The sequence below is a fragment of the Chaetodon trifascialis genome, chromosome 10 (genome assembly GCF_039877785.1).
Source record: "Chaetodon trifascialis isolate fChaTrf1 chromosome 10, fChaTrf1.hap1, whole genome shotgun sequence".
Taxonomy (NCBI): Eukaryota; Metazoa; Chordata; class Actinopteri; order Chaetodontiformes; family Chaetodontidae; genus Chaetodon; species Chaetodon trifascialis.
The window spans coordinates 27,489,492-27,506,225 of record NC_092065.1 but is presented as its reverse complement, the minus strand read 5'-3'; the positions used below and the strand labels follow the sequence as shown (position 1 = coordinate 27,506,225).

General features: G+C 47.5%; 1 protein-coding gene across 1 annotated transcript in view; it reads right to left on the bottom strand.

Annotated features, from left to right (window-relative positions):
* LOC139337754 (metabotropic glutamate receptor 8-like) overlaps positions 1 to 16,734 on the bottom strand; it is a 105,768-nt gene that overhangs the window by 53,288 nt on the left and 35,746 nt on the right. Inside the window, exon 3 of the mRNA XM_070972497.1 lies at positions 14,739 to 14,955. Coding sequence (XP_070828598.1) covers positions 14,739 to 14,955 — 217 coding nt within the window. The remainder of the gene's footprint in view (positions 1 to 14,738; positions 14,956 to 16,734) is intronic.

Genomic DNA, 16,734 nt, shown 5'->3' with positions numbered 1-16,734 from the left:
ATTAACTGCAGAGTCCAAAATGGAAAAATAAACTCTGTTAGCTGAGCTGAAGACACCTACTGGTTAGTTCCCAGAGCTATTGTTGTCCTGGGTGGCTAGCGTGTTAGCGGCTAGCTCGTTAGCTACAGTAGTACATCCAACTGCACATGTGAGCAGTTGCTAAGTCACCAAGCTTTTAGCTGTGGAACTCACACTGCAGAGGAACACCAACGAGCCACTTTCTAGTTCAAGCCGTCTCCTTGAAATCTAATTTACATACAGCTAATTAGCAACAGCAAACACATTTGGAAGGAAATGCAAAGCAGATTGTACTGCGTTTTCTATACGACGAGTAAACGTCACGACAATGTTGATACGAGTGTTTCCTGACACACTTGTAGTGTCTACAGCAGTGTTTCCCAACCTTTGTCAGCCACGGCACATCTCACATTGGAAAAATGACACAAAAAGTATATTTATTGAAATATAATGAAAATCTAGTCTCAATCTACTTACTCCGTGTGAAACCTGGGCCTGTTTAGTTCAACGCAAAGCTGATATTCTTGCAAGAATTGAAGAGAGACACACAGGAAGATTTCACCTGATTGGTGCTCTAAGCCTGAGAGCACCAATCAGGTGAAATTGGATAATCTTCCACGGCACACTTATGTGCCGCGGCACAGTGGTTGGGAAACACTGGTCTACAGCGTTATTACACTTCTTTATGGTTGTGTGCACTGGCAGTATGTGGTTCATGTCAGCAAAAAGAAAAGATCAGCAGTGACTTGAGACATAACATTTAACAGAAATCATCTTTCCCTAAGCCAAACCAAAGCACCTAAACCTGACCACAGACAGGAGCCTGGACGTGGATCCTGGACTCTGTTCATCCACCATCCACCCCACCACCTCCCTGCGACTCCAGCACAGTACATAAATGCAGTGTTTCATATATATGCCACAAACACTCGCTCTACTTTGATGCAAACTCTGCCGCTCAGCTATGGATCAGGTATCATGAGACACAGGAACTCTGGGCTGGAGCTTCACACGGCTCTAAAAATATCCACGGCACAGAAGAAAAGTCAGAATTGGGACACTTTCAGCTGCAGTGTGAAAGGTCTTCTTTAGTCACACTCTGGGCTCTTTATTAAGGGGAGCAGAAATTCTGGCTCGGGCTTTGGCTCGGACCCAGTGGCCCACATACAAAAACCGCTTACAGTGTTATAAGTCCTGCGAGTGGTGCCAGAGGCAGGCCGGTCTGCCAAAATGAGCATCATGTCTTAATATGTAAATGAGAAGGAGAGTGGTGCTTTTCACCTGCAGTGGATTTAGTGGAAGCAGCTTGTAGGTGAAAGTGAGACGAAAACTCTACTTCCAACTCTGACAATCAAAGTCCATAAAATAATTCACGACAGGTTATCAGCTGGGAGGCACCGAGTTCACCACGAAAGGCCCAAATTACCCACAACCACGCTGACAGACTGAACCTCAGCTGAACCGAAGCAAACTGGTTTAGCTGCTAAATGTCCCAACAGACGGGGAAACAAGGAAGCGGGTCAGACCCAAATACAGAGTCAGAGCAGGAGCAGCTCAAATATTTATTTACTTACTGCAGAGAAAAATGGCAATTCACAAAAGGCTCATGCAAAGACGAGCAGAACGCATCCAGAGTCCAGAGCCGAGCGAGGCCCAGAAACGCTGTGAAACACCGGGGAGCGCTGGAACTCTTCACAAACAAGATCCAAGGACGAACTGGGGAAGACAGACTTAAACACACTGAGGAGGGAAAACTAATGAGGCACAGGTGAAACGAATCGAAAGGCGGGAAAACGCAGGAAGTCGAGCAAAAGATGATACATGAGGAAAACTTTCAACATAAAACAGGAAATAACAAAACTAACACTGAACTCGTTCACTGGATATTAAAATCTCATTTTCCAGGCCTGCAAGGTCATGAAATTAAGCAAAATCAGCAAAGGTTTTGGAAAAGTCATGGAATTTAATTTGCTGTCTGTAATGATGTCAATCATATCTAATAGCTCTCGAACAAGCGATAAAGAAAAAGATGCTGGATGTGCTTCATTGATGAAAGAGCTCTGACATTAGCGACATGATGAAGGCGGCGCTGACAAGTCAAGCTGAGGGACTGAAGCTCAGCCAGCGTGAGACAACCTGACGAAGAGCAAAGCAAAGCCAGCAAGTGGACCAGAGTCCACCTGCAACCAGAGTCCAGAGCCTGCTCACAGCGGCGGCCAGACGGGGGCACACAGCGCGGGGTCAGGGACTGATTGATCAGGGTGCATCACACGGTTTTCCTGTTCGTGCTTTTGGGTCCTTGTCCAAAGACGGGACAGTATATGTCTGTCCAATAATGTCAAATGACAAAGGGTTTCTCGTGGATCACTGAACATGTGCTGCAGCTCGACCCCCAGGAGCTTTCAGTCATTAATATCCAGCTTATGAGCATCGAGATCGAGTCTGTGTCCAGGTTTCTGCAGATCTAATCCACATTTTTAAACCAAACTGTCCAAAATTCATCTAAAAGACATAAGAAAGTACGTTAAGGTCCTGCAAACTTTGCATCTGTCTGAAATATTAATCAGAGGAAGCGAGGCAGCTAACTTTTCTTCCCCCATTAAAGTTCACTTTCCTTCAGGTTTCACCTAATAACTCTAATGAGCTCATTTAGAGCATCATTATATGAGTAGTGAAGCAAATGAGGAGGAGGAGGACGGTGGTGGTCCATATGTCTGCTGGCTCTGGTTCTGTCTCCCAGCCTGCCTCCACATCTGTCCAGCCCATTGACAAACAGGAGGAAATTGGACGAATAAGGAGAAAGCAATCAGACCCAGAGCCGCTTCCTGGCATGTATAGGTGCCAGCGAGGGGGGGCATCTGCAGTTTGCAGAGGAAGAAGCCCCCAAAGCTGACAACTGATTGTGTCGCTGTGGGTTTCTGTCTGCTCAGACCGGTTCGTTCAGGGTCGGGTTAAAGTCATGTGCAATTCCAACACCCTCCGCCTTCATGGGAGAGGAAAAAATTGGGGGGAAAAAGCTCTGATTTGTGCGTCTTTCATCGCTTTTCTTTTCTGTTCGTCTGAAGCCTGCGAGCGTCCTGCACTCATTACGCTCATCACCCTCCATGGATGGCTGGATGAGGCGTCAGGGCAGCGTGGGGCGGGTCCGTCCTCTCGCTGTGGGAACGGGTGATGAAATCCACAGAAACAGCTCATCATTGCGACTCAGTCAGGACCTGCGTGAGACTCCTCAAGGTCGTCCCGTGTGTCCGCCACAGGAGGTGAGAATCATTCATCTCAGCTGAAACACAAGGAGAAGCGCTCTGCTGATGGAGCGAAATCTGGTCTTTGATTCAGAAGCTTCTGACGCGCTGCAACCAGGACTCGACCGCCACGTTTCATAACGCTGTCACGACTCTTTTAAAGGCAGCTGATGCGTGCTGGTGGTGGGAAACAGATCGAGTGGTTTAGCCCAACGCAAGGAGTCACGTCAAGTCATGTCGACACAGTTTGGGCTCACACAGGATACACGTCACGCGCTGCCAGTGTGTCGGCCTGCTGCAGGTTATCCTGCATGAAAAACAGCGTTCTGCAAAGCTGTAATTAAAAACCTGACAAGATGCAGATGCTTGAAAAAATGTCACGACCTCAAAAAGCTTTTTAATCACTCGACTATAAACTCTTGTTCATGCCATTTACTCTGGCTGATAACTGTCGTCAATTTCTGTCGAACTTCAACCCAGAAGACTAAAAATAATGTGACCTTCATCACAACATGCTGTCAAATCCAGTTTCATAAAGCCTCAAGTTTCAGAGGACATTATCTGCAACATCCTCGATCCTTAACCCTGATTCAGACGACGAAAAGGGTGAAGCTCTAAGGACAGCACAGTATGATCAGATGAGGGAAAGCAGAAGCAACCGCTACTCAGATGTTTGACATGGACGTCATTTTAATGACTGTGTGTCCGGTGCAGAGACAGGTGCACGACATGTTAAGCCTAGCTTAGCACAAAGAGTAGAAGCAGAAGGAAACCGGTCACAGTCCATCCTGCACAAAGACTTAGACTTAGAGTCAGGCTGGCAGAGTGATGACAGCTCAAACGTGGAATAACTTCGCAGTTCCAGATTCTTGGTAATGCTAATAGGCTGTTTGCAGACACATGGCGCTGAATTCAGATGGAGGCAGGAAGTGAAATCGCATTGGATGAGATGAAGGAAAGGTCTCACTGGGCTAGTTTAGATGAAATAATGAGAGAAAGGTAGAAACAGGAAACCAGCAACATGTTGGATGTGACGCTTATGTTATGAAGAGGAGCGTTTTTCACCTGAACGGACAGACGTGAAATCACTTCCTGCCCTCCATCTGCAGTTCACGCCACAACCAAAAGAGTGACGTGACATCATATGCAAGCAACCTATTGTAAAACATTTCTTATCTGTATTTTGTTGTGAATGATGCTCATGATTAATAAACACACAACCATCTTTATTGCGAGCCATGAGGAGTTTTAAACGGACAAAAAGATGTGAACAGTGACACCTGTGATTAGTGGGTGAAACACATTTCCCTGTTTCTGCTGCCGACAGAGGCGGACAAACATGAAACCTTGACACCAGTTTGTCTTTCAGTGCTTCCTCGTCGTTAACCAGCTCGGGATAGTTGGATCGCTCGCAGCTCGCCCCTCGCTCTGAGGACTCGGACACACAGAGAAAGAAAAGGCTCCACAGTGGGATCCTTGGCTGACATTTGTGTCTGAAACTGCAGGCCACAAAAAGGCGAGAAGTTAAGATCTTTAACTTCCTGTCAGTGCTGCAGACACGTCACTAAGAAGCTGGAGCTCTGAGCGTTGGTGAATCAAAAGACCAATAACCCAACAACTAACACCTTTAGATCAACAACGTTTGACTGAACATGGTGAGGAACACATAGTATTTCCTGTAACTCTTCACAATAAGAGCCTCTTGTTTGTTCGCCGGTGGAAAGTTTTCGATGTGAAGCCGCAGCAGGAAATGTTGGATTTCCATCAGTAGTAATTCAGCACAGCTCTGATACGGCTGAAAGTACAGCAGTGAAACTCGACTCCACAGACACAAACCTGCACAGCCAATCATGTCCACGAAGCAACAATTAAAACCAGAACAACAAGACTCACAACAGAAGAAGTGAAATGACTCACTGAGACACACAAATGTATGCAATGTGTGTGCGTACATTTTGCAAAGGGTCAATGCACACCAAGCTGAGGGGTATTCTGTGTGTTTCTGTTTGCTGCATCTGCTCAGCCGCGGTCCAATGACGATGACATTTATTTATTTAACGATGATATTTAGCTTCTTAAGAGGAAGAAAAAGGTGGTGAGGTGAAGCCAGGGCGGTGAGTTCGAGTGACTGGCGGTGTTTCATAATCACACCGTTTCTAAATCTTTCTTGTACATGACTGAAAAGAAAACTTTCTGTTTGTGTTTCTGTCAGTTCGCTTCATCAAGGTCATCTGACGGCTGTCGCGGTTCGGGCCTCGGCCTCTGCTGATGACTCAGGTAGGCGGAGAGGCGACGACAGACTCGTGCTGCCTTCCTGTTCTCCGTCTTTCAAACACACAGAGAAACACTTTTCTTCCACTGCATGAAATCACATTTGGTTTGCAGAAACACCAGGATTTAACTCCCTGCTTGGTTTCATGCAAAGATTTCTCTGGAAAACAAGGTCAGTCCTCCTGAACGAGAAGCTTCCTCCTCTCATCGGCCCCACACCTCGCCGCGTTCGATTGGCCACCCCTAATGGACGCCTTTATCATTGTTATTGTTAACTTGTCCTCAGGGGACGAAGGAGGAAGGAATCCCTCACCATAAAATATTCATCCTCATACTGTATGCAGAGCAGGAGGTCGCGGGGGGGGGGGGGGGACAAAAGCAAATGTCAAAAATGAGGCAGGTGAGTTGAGACAGGAAGTATCTCTGTGTCGTTGGCGAGAGGAAGAAAGAGTTTAAGGGATAAAGAAGCACAGAAGGAGAGATGGAAGGGGATGAGGAGCTGAGAGGAAGAAGAGAAAGGAAAGCAGATTATCTCCTGCGAGCTTTCACACTTCTGAGGGAGAGTTTTTCCACAGCGACTGATCCGACAGCACGTCAGCGAAAACAACGCCGTCACCTCCTCCATTTAATCTGCCGCACACACTCAGGACCACACGGAGGAAAGCCTGCCGCCGAGTTCAGAGGGAGAAAAGACCCGCTTCCTGTCACGCTCTGTCTTCATTAGAGCATCAGACGCTCAGTCGGAGTCTGACAGCAGGTAAATAAAGTCCGTCAGCTGTTCAGACGGCTCAGGCTGTCGCTTCCTGTCCACCTCTGCGGCGCATTCAAGGTCACAAATCTACATCACATCAAGAGGTTCTTGACGTTCTTAAAGATCTTTTCTGGACACCAGAACTGCTGTAACACAAAGAGGTCTCTGAAAAACTAACCTGGCACCGCTGACTGACTTATGGGAAGAGCCAGCTGTTAATTCAGTGCATGCATGTCGTTATCAGGGCTGGAAACACGCGGCCTTCACTCAGTAATGCTACAGTTTCATCACTGTGCAATGAGAGCGAGACATCCACTGTAAGTCCCTCTAAAGGCCAACAACAGCATTTTAAATACAAGCAGTAAAAACTGTATGAATTACCACAAGATATTAAATCTTATAACCCTCTGGAGGCTCATTTTACCAACTTTCAATGCAATAATTTTGTCGTTGATGTCAACATTTAACTGTCCTCACTCACATGCACGGTTTCTTTTTTCACTCACAAGCTCAGCTGGACCCGGATGCACGCTGATCAGATCCACCTCAGCGGCAGTGTTTTAATGCAAATGACACACAGCAGAAACATGTTGTGTAGCTGTAACGCAGTGTATGTACATGTAGGAAGTGTAGAGTTCAGGCTCATTTCAGCTCTCTCAGCTCTTTTTCTCAGCTTGTCTCTGTATGATATTTAAATAAAAGTCTGTTACTATTAATAAAACATGTTCAGTGTATTCGCTGATGAATAGACTGACTCCAGAGGGAAAAAGCTGAATATTAAAAACTGCTATGACAGTGCAAAAACTACAAAACTCTTTCCTTCCAATAAACTTTAAACAGAACTTTAAAAAGCCTTGAATAGAGAAGTCTTGGTTCATTTCTCTCACACTCACATTTCTAAGATTAAAAATACAAAAGCCTTCAGTTTGTTTCTTACAGGAGTGAATAATTTACTGGTTGGAGTCATTTATTCTTCACAGAGACGATGTTAGGTGACTCAGAGCACTTCCACAGCTGGGATCAGGTGACTCCTGGCTCAGTGAATAAATCTCCCGACATGGCAGCTTAAATCTTGTTAAGCAAGTTTCATTTGAATATTTTCACTGAAGAGGAACTTCCCTCGATGAAGGCTGCGTGACGATGATGCGTTTGATGTGATCCCTTCATTGTTCAGAGCTTCTTCTGTTTCCAGGTCTTAAACTTTTGAACTCCTCCACTCATAAAGCAGCTGTGATCGTCACGAACCATTCTGCCTCAAGATGACGACAAATGACACTCTGGAGGCAGACAAACAAAAGGCGGCTCCCTGGAGAGCCGAGGCGAGTCGCGGTATCAGCCGACAGACGCCGCCGCCGCCTTTCAAAGCAGCACCTGCTCGTAGGTTTGAAGACGAATGTATAATTAACAGCTGCGAGGCTGAATTCGGCTTCGTATGCGGCGGAGCAGCGTCTCGGTCTGATGCGAGTTCAAACAGGAGTCAGCCCGCCGTCGGCCCAGAGTTCCCACGGAGAGAGCGGGAAGATCCCGAGTCCTCCCGCTGAGGAAGCTCGAGTGAACGGCGGTGAGATGGCGACAACGTGCAGAACGACGGGTTTGTTTTTGTTCTTTCAGAGATCAGTCGGCTCTGCTGCTCCCGCTCTCCTCCTTCACTCAACATCAGGAGAAGTTCTCCTACTTGTTTCAACCTTCACTTCAGTGTCGCTCTGTGGAACCATCATCATCATCATCATCATCATCATCATCATCATCATCATCATCATCATCATCATTGGCAGCTTCACCTCCAGTTAGCATCGTTAGCAGCTCTACCTGGAAACATCTCAAAGACTGACACAAACACACAACGCAGTTACATTTCACTGTGAAGAAACCTCAGAAAAAGAACCAAACCGACAAAGTCTTAGTCTGCCTCTCAGTACTTTGACTTCCTGCTCTGTCGTGGCTCTCAGCTCCAAGCCCATTGGCTCTTACCGAAGACGCTAATCTTTAAAACACCTCGCAGATCAGCTGCTCACTGTAGTTTCTGTCTGGCAAACAGACAACTATTTTCAGCAGCGGATGAATCCATTTGGTACCCTGGTGAGCATTTGAGGCAGCAGGACGGTGTGTGTGTGTGTGTGTGTGTGTGTGTGTGTGTGTGTGTGTGTGTGTGTGTGTGTGTGTGTGTGTGTGTGTGTGTGTGACTCAAAGGGTCTGCAGATAATGCTGAGGGGTGTGAGGTGATTAATGGGAAAGAAGAAAAATGCAAATCAGATTTGGTTCTTTCTGTAATCTTTGCTTTCGTTGTGAAATTCTGGATCATCTGGTGAACGTCTGATATGGACAACGACCCCAACTACACACTGTTTTTCCGTAAAGAGTTACGTCACGAGAGTCTTACATACGAGCAGCAGAGATGGTCACGACCACGAGGCCACGAAGGCCTCTAAATGAACTGTGGTCCAGCAGAGTGGCTCCTGGCTGTCAGCGCTGCAGGAATAAGAGCTTAAATATTGATGATGTTTATTAATAACAGTCGCAGCGGTCCACAGGCCGTCTCCACGAGTGTTTGTTAACCTGTTCACCAACTGTCTCGACCTCCTGGTTCAGAGCGAGTGTGTCGGGTCTGCGCAGCATCAGAGAGAAGGCGCTTTTCCCAGCTGACAGCGGGTCCCTGAACGCATCCTGAAGCCATTTTTCCTCCAGTGTGGTTCCTGCTGTCTTCTTCAGCACGACTTCACAAAGAGGAAAGCAAAACACTTGCTGCGACGGAAGGAAAGGATTCACTTCCTGGAATCAAACTCTTGGGCTTTGGCGGAGTTACATCCCACCGTTAGACGAGCTTCCATCGGAGGAAGAGTATTTCTGTTTCACTTGATTATCCTGAAGTTTCCTCACCTCCACCTCAGGGCTGGAACATGATTTTCCAGGCTCCAAGATGGATTAACACACTGCTGTGCTGTGTTTCTCTAATGACTGTCATCTGAAAGCATGGTGTTAGTTTCCAGCCAGACGAGCAGCGTACAGCTCTGCGGTCGGTCCCTCCACTGCGAGCGCGTTCGCAGGCCGACGTTAGCGTTTAGCTAGTACGTCCTGGCATGTCTGTAGACGTTCACGTCCCCCTCAGGGATCATCTGGTCGAAACTTCAACATGTCAAGCACGTTGATTCATGACTGATGACACTAATAACTGAAGACATTCGGCCTGAGCTGCTCTCATGCTGCACAGACTGCGTTTAAGTCGAAACGCACGTTTGATGTTTCGAGCTGAAACTTAACGATGGTTCGCCTCGTTTGCACAAAGGTTGGAGGTGACACTGTGACTTTTGCTGCTCTATAAAAAGCTCAGCCTTCATCTTTCACTTCAAAATAGAAAGTGTTTTTCTCTCCTTTCAAAGTTTCCATTGAAAACCACGTCAACGTTTATTTTTCACGTCACAAAAATCAGTCACGGAGCCGAGAGCAGGTCAGCTCAGCAGCAACGAGCGGCAGAGTGACTAAAACAGGAAGTGTGAGGGACGACAAAGGGAAGCAGACGGCAGTGATGGAGGTGTGTAATGCTGTCTCTCCGTTAAAGACAGTGTTAATGATGCCAATATAAAGCAGCTGAAGGTATCGTGTGGTGGCGGCGGCGGTGGCGACTCCAGGCCTCGGAGGAAAAACCCTGCAGCTGACGAAAGACAGACTTCAAAGACTTCAAAGGCTAGCGGACAAGAAAAGATATTTAATCTATGGTTGATAGGATTACCCAGCTGGGGAAATGATTACTTAAAGACATTTTAATATTTCCTCCATAGTGTCAGTGAAGTGTGATCGGGGGCAGCTCAGACGAGGCAGTTCCAGGAATGAAGAAGACGCCGCTCCTTCTGCGGTGACATTATGTAAATGCTCCTTTAATCTGTGACAGCTCCTCTCTGCCAATGAGGTCACTGACTCTGCTCGCCGGGAAACTCTGCTGTCACCTGCCAGCTGGCCCGGCACAGCTTGGCACGGCTCGGCATGGCTCGGCACGGCACGGCTCGGCGGAAAGCGCCACCTACAAGTCGACCCACCTGGGCCCGTTACAGAAACACACCGGGAGGAAGGCTGGCTGCGCCTCTGAGACGTGTCCTGGGAAAACGAGCCGCCGCGGGGATCCGGTCCAGGTGTCGGCGATTGATTACGAGTTGGGTCGATGCTCCGAGCAGCTGATCTTCTTCTGGAGGATGAAAAGAGGCGAGCGGGCACAAAACGACGCCGCGCCGGAGAGCGCCAGGATGTCTGAGAGTTAACAGTGGCTGCGTTTAGATGGAAGTAAAGAACGAGTATCAGGGAAGATAAACGAGCTGCTGTTGTCTCTGACAGCCAATCAGAACGCTCCGATGTTCATACTGTTTGTCCGCGTCCTGCTCCAGCTGGAGGAACATCGTCCTCTTTGTTAAAGTCCTCGAGTGTCAAATCATTTGTCGCTGTGAAACAACCTCCCAGCAGCACAGAGGGCCATTTCGGTCCACCTGTCAGCTGTCTCAGAGCCCCGCCCCCTGCAGGTTAACGCACACCTTAAGCTGCTAACAGGCTCGGCTCGGGGGGAGGTCACGGTGTTTGAATCCACCTGTCGCCGTGCCGCCCGGCACGCTGGGGGCGACAGACACGACGCAGGTGGGCCTCAGGTTACAAACATCTGTTCGCATCTCAGCAGCTGAATCATCACACGGCGCAGCTGACATCACCAGAGGAGGCAGTGACCTCAGAGATGAACTTCCTCCTTTACTCCATTACCTCTTCCTTTCCTTCTTTCCTAACTACCTCCTTCACTTTTTCCCTCCCTCCTTCTTCTCCTCGTTTTATCCATTACATCTCATTTCCTCCTCCTCCTCCTCCTCCTCTATGTCCTCATTCATTCTTGTTACCTTCAGTTCTTCCTCCTTCTGCTCCTTGTCTCCCTCTCTTTTACTCCACCCATCTTTTCTTTCACCTCCTCTTCCTTTTCGGCGTTCCTTTTTGTCCTCCTCTACCTCCTTGTTTCCTCTTTCACTTGCTCCTTTCCTTCTCTCCTTCCTCTCCCATATCCTCCTTTTCTCTTTTACACTTCTTTGATTTTTCTCCATCCTTTCTACCACTTCCTTGCCTCTTCCACCCCCTCGCTCCCCTCGCTCTCCTCCTCTCCTCCCTTCATCACGTTGTTCATTATCTCTTTTACTTCCACCCCCTCTTCTCTTCTCCCACCTCCTCCTTTTCTTTTCTTTACCTCCTCTTCATTACCTCCTCCCCTCCTTCATGATTTCCTCCTTTCATTTTCTGATTTCTTTCTTTTCTACCTCCTTGTTTTTTCACCTCCATCCATTCACTGCCTCCTCCTTTCCAATAACTGCCCCTTAACTCGACCACCTCCTCTGCTTCTCCTGCTCTCTTTCCTCCAACACTTGACCAGAGCTGAAGGAAGTATCCAGGAGTATTAGAAGTAGAATGTACTTGAAGCATCAAGCGTAAACGTACTCACTCTGCAGTAAAGTGTTTTACTCATATATCTGATGTTTTTGGCTCAGGATCGTCACCAGGTCAGGTTCCCACCTCCTCCTGTCCACATGTCAAAGTGTCCTCAGGTTTGCTCCCCAGTGACTGAGGCTACACACCGGTGTGCTCCTAAGTGCTGGTCCCCAGCCCGGATAACTGGGGAGGGTTACATCAGGGTTGGCATCCGGCGTGAAACCTTAAGCCACATTTTCACTGCATCAGCTCCAAGCACTGAAATGAGCAACAAACATGGCCGCCATCAACCCAAAACCCTTCCTGACCCATAAGGCACCACAAACGCCTCAAAGCTCAGCGAACAGAACGTCAGGTTTTGTGATCACTCCTCGTTTAAACGAAACGAAACCGCCTGAAAGTGGCTTGTTGCTGCTCGTCACTTTCATTTTGGTCCATCGAGCAGGAAAGAGCTCAAACCCAGAAGACTGAGCTCGTTGTGCTGTAAGAACCACGTATCTCCAAAGAGTCAGCTGTTCAGTTTTCCCGCTTTGTGACGACGCACTTTCCAGCTCCTCTAAGAGCCTTTTCAAGGAGTTTTTTCAGCTTCAGAAGGAGGAAAAGTTCCTTAACCCATAAAGGAAAACTTCACCCTTCTGTTTAGGCTTACAACAAAAGGTATAGAAGTACAAGTACCTTGAATTTGTATGTACTTTGTTACAGTCCAGCACTGCGCCGGTATCATATCAGGACACGCTGCTTTTCAATTACGTCCCATAAAAACTTGTTTGCAGCCTTCGCTTCAGAGCGGGGGCTGCACTGAACAGATGGTTTGCAGATCTCTTTATCAGATTTGTGTTTGTGAAAAGCAGAAGATAACGGAGCCTTTCTTTCATCTGCCTTCACGTTTTCTTCACTCCCGGCGCTCTGCACCAGTATCACGAGCTTGCAGGAGGAAACACATCACACACATCACAGTTTGTGCTGCTTCTATGGGGCATCTCTGCAGCAGCTACAGCGCCTCTCCAGCTACAGCAGCCATGTGCACACAGGCTGCAGAGCTTCGCTTTAAGCCCTAAATGCACAAACCAAACACCTTAATGTCCTCGGTATCTGTAGAAGGTGTTTGATTTGCTTGATGGATGGAAAACTGGCTGTGTTAGCGGCTAACGTAGCCTCGAGCTGGTGGCCTGCAGAGACGAGGAGGGGGCGACAGTTCGCCTCTTTCTAACTCCACACATTCATTTTACTCATTTTCTAACTTATGGCTTTCAGACACAACCGAGGCGGACTTCACACCGCTCCACCTGAAGGCTTTATACACCACCTCTGACAGCAGCAGCGACACCTGCAAACAGACTGAAACAAAGCTGCCTTCAAACAGCACAGCGAGGCTTCTTCGCACCAGCACTTTAAAAAGTCACCGTAATGAGTCTCCTTCTGCTGGGCACACATAAAACGTGGGGTAATTTAATCAAGATAACTGTATACTCCACCAAGAAGTGCTTTCCCCAAATCTGCTCATTAGAAACTCATCAGCCATCAGCTCTAATTAATACATCCTGCGCTCACGGTGACTCCGTGAACTGTGCAGCCTGCGTTTCCTGCAGCAGCTGAGCAGCCTCGCACCATCACAACGCACTCCTGTTGGTATAAATACATCTTTGAGCTGCTAATGAAGCCATTTCCATGTGCGGCAGTGTGTGTGTGTGTGTGTGTGGATGTGTATTACTCATGCTGTGGGGACAAAATTTAATTTATCAACACTGTAAATCATTCATTTTTAGGGTGAAGACTTGGGTTAAGGTCAGGGTTACAGCAGTGCTTAAGGTTATGGCAGGTCTCCAGGAAATGAATGCAAGTCTATGTAATGTTCCCAAAAGTGATGGAAGCGTGCGTGTGCGTGCGCGTGTGTGTGTGTGTGTGTGTGTGCAGAGACAGCAGCAGCACAGATGAAAGCTCACTGATCCCACAGAGGAGCCACAGCTGCTCCCTGCACAGCGTCTCGTTATTAATCTGAAGCCCTTAAACGCCTCGATCGCAGCCATTCTTCACGATTACCGCTTCTGCCGCCATTTACACGCAGATTACGGCGGCGTTGCAGGCGCAGGTAAATACGTCGGCATTACAGCAGCTTACGGCGGCGGAGGGGACAAGAGAGCGCGGCGGGCAGGCGGTGAACAATCAGATTTTGCTGTTGTGTTTCTGGTTTTTAAACTGTGACGTCACGTAAGCAATTCAGCTCAGAGCCGCTGGTTGGAAGAGGAAACATGGGCTGCGATGCTCATCAGAGCTCAGAGAAGTACGTTATATATGTACAGCCGACATATTGAATGCATGAATTGATTTTCCCAAATAACCCGTTAATAAACGTAAATTACAGCATGTAATTGCATGATCCGTTATGGGCACATTTTAGGCAAAGTGATGGAATTACGTTCCACCTAAAGCAGCAGTAACTAAATCTGCTTCCCTCTGACACGCAGCGGAGTACAAGTACAAGACAGAGATACTCCAGGAAAGAACAATATCTCACATCTGCACATTCACAGTGAATCCTTTGAGTGTTTAAAGCTCGACTGCTCTTCGTTTAGTGCACCATCAGAGCCTGAACCTGGACTCAAACAGCACGCACGCACGCACACACACACACACACACACACGCACACACACACGATCTCCATCATACATGTTACTGCTGATGAATTTCAACACGCCTCGTACGGTCTAATTAACGTCGCGGCTCGACGGCTGCGATAACGTTTTAATCAGCGAGAGCCGGCTCTGATTGCCTCACGGTGACCAGCCGAGGTACAAACATGGTCGACCTGCGCTGTAATTAAATCAAGAGTCAATTACACGAGCTCTCCTCCCGCTCGCTCGTCAGCACGCGTCGAGCAGGAGCGCGGACGCTTAAAAAGCCCGTCCCGCGTCACTCTGCAGTCTGTCTCAGTCTCAGTTGACTTTCACAGCAGAACAAACTCACATCTCGCCGATGTGGTGGCGAACATCCAGCTCTCGACGCTTCCTACCTGACTCTCTGGAGATCTGGACGAAGGCCTCGACGCCGCTCTCGCCGTAGTTTCCCTCGGAGGCGAGCGTGGACACATAGTTCCAGCCCATGGCGGTGACGATGTCCAGCATGGCCTGAGCCTGGTAGGAGTCCGGAGGGACCACGCGGGAGAAGAAGTCGTAGCGCGTGTTGTCGCTGAGCTCCGGAGCCGTCGAGGCGTAGCTGATCTGAGGAATCTGTGGAGACACGGAGGGTCGAGCGTTAGCGTCACGGCAGCCATGTTTACGCACTGATCAGGCTGATTCAAGCTCATTAACAGTGATTTAACATCAAAAGTGCTTCCTGGGAAGTCAACGTGGAAACAACAGCAACACATCGCACCCATCAGACCATGGTGGCACATTTAGGAGACAGAGGCCCAATCCCAAACCAGTCCCTACTCACTGCCCCTTCACTACCAAGTGTCACTTCGAATGGAGTGACACTTGCAGCTGCAGAGGGCACTCCTGACTGAGGGGGAGGGTATAAAAGTGAAGCCAAACGAGTGGGATGCCCTCGCTACCTTAACGGAAACAGGAAAGAACAGTTGTCGTGGAGATGGACAGACGCGTTGCCTGTGCTCCACTGTCCCTGTAAACACATAATATTTCAAAACATTAAATATGAGATAGATGATGTTCATTTATGCACGCAGGCATTTGTGCGTTTGCTACATGCGGCTTTAGGGATAATGTGATCATCTTTTTAATATGTTCGAAATAAAGATTAATCAAATCACAAATCTCCTTTTAATTTCTGTTATTTGTTGGTGATCTTTCACATGTTCTATTTAGTTTGAGATGTAGCCTAAAGTCAGTGTCAAGGAGATAAATGTGTGTGTTTGATCTAAAATACTTGGAAGAAGTAGACGGAACTTACATTTGAATGTCATTTCTTCCATTTTCCAGACGTGATTTCCGCTGCACACACCGGGGAGCCTGCACCTGTGCAGACTCGCTATTTAAGGGCTTGACAAGCCACTTCCACTCGGTGATAATTGGTTTGCGACGGCCCTTAATATGGCGGAACTGCGCGTGAACGCGCAAACGGAGGGGTAGTGGATAGGGTTAGGTGATAGGGACTGGTTTGGGAGTGCGGAAACATGAACGCAGACCACTCCCATATATTTTGGCTACGCTCAAAAATCCGAACTTTTTGGGGTAATGTATGTATTACTGTGGGAAAGATACACAATTCCTAACAATGTGATGGTCCTCTATTTTTGTGTCTTAAACGAAAATGTGATTATTGTGTAAAATACTGTCGATGGCTTTAAATGAAAAAGCTCTAACAAAATGCTGCTATAACACTGAGTGTCCAAGCATTAACCAAAGGATGGACAGAGTGAAGGAAAGGTGTTTAATGGAAAAGATGACTTTCTCTCTCAGAGCTACAGAGGAGTAGAGGAGCAATCTTTCCCAGGAAATGGGAGAAATGGACTGAGGACGCTACACATTCACAAGTAAAGACACTGGACATTAAATACTGGACCATCCACGGAGGAGCCCCCATGTTTTCATCTGTGTTTTTGTTTTGTTTCCTCGGCAGCTTGTTGTCAACTTGTTTTCTCTTGAATTGAAAATGCTAAATAAGGAGTGTCAAAAAAGAAAACAATGAAAACTGAAGTGAATAAAATATACATATTAATGCAACAATACTCAGAAAAGAGGCAGAAAAGTGAGCGAGTGTATTTTAAAAAATGTTCGCTTCAGTCATTTGCAGGAGGGAAGCTGAAACCAACACTTTCTCTTTTTCTAATATCAGAAATAACGTTTGTTGACCGTCTGCAGTCTGACACAGCCGCCAGCTGAGGCAGGAGGCTGCTTCCTGAAGTGTCTTCAGTCCGATTTTTCAGTGCTGTTCAGCGTCGCTCTCAAACATCCTGCAGTATATTTGTGAGATTTAAACAGCTCGAGCTTGAACCTTAAATCCTGACCTTCTCCGGCTTCCTGTTGTTCAGATTCTTGTCAGAGTCG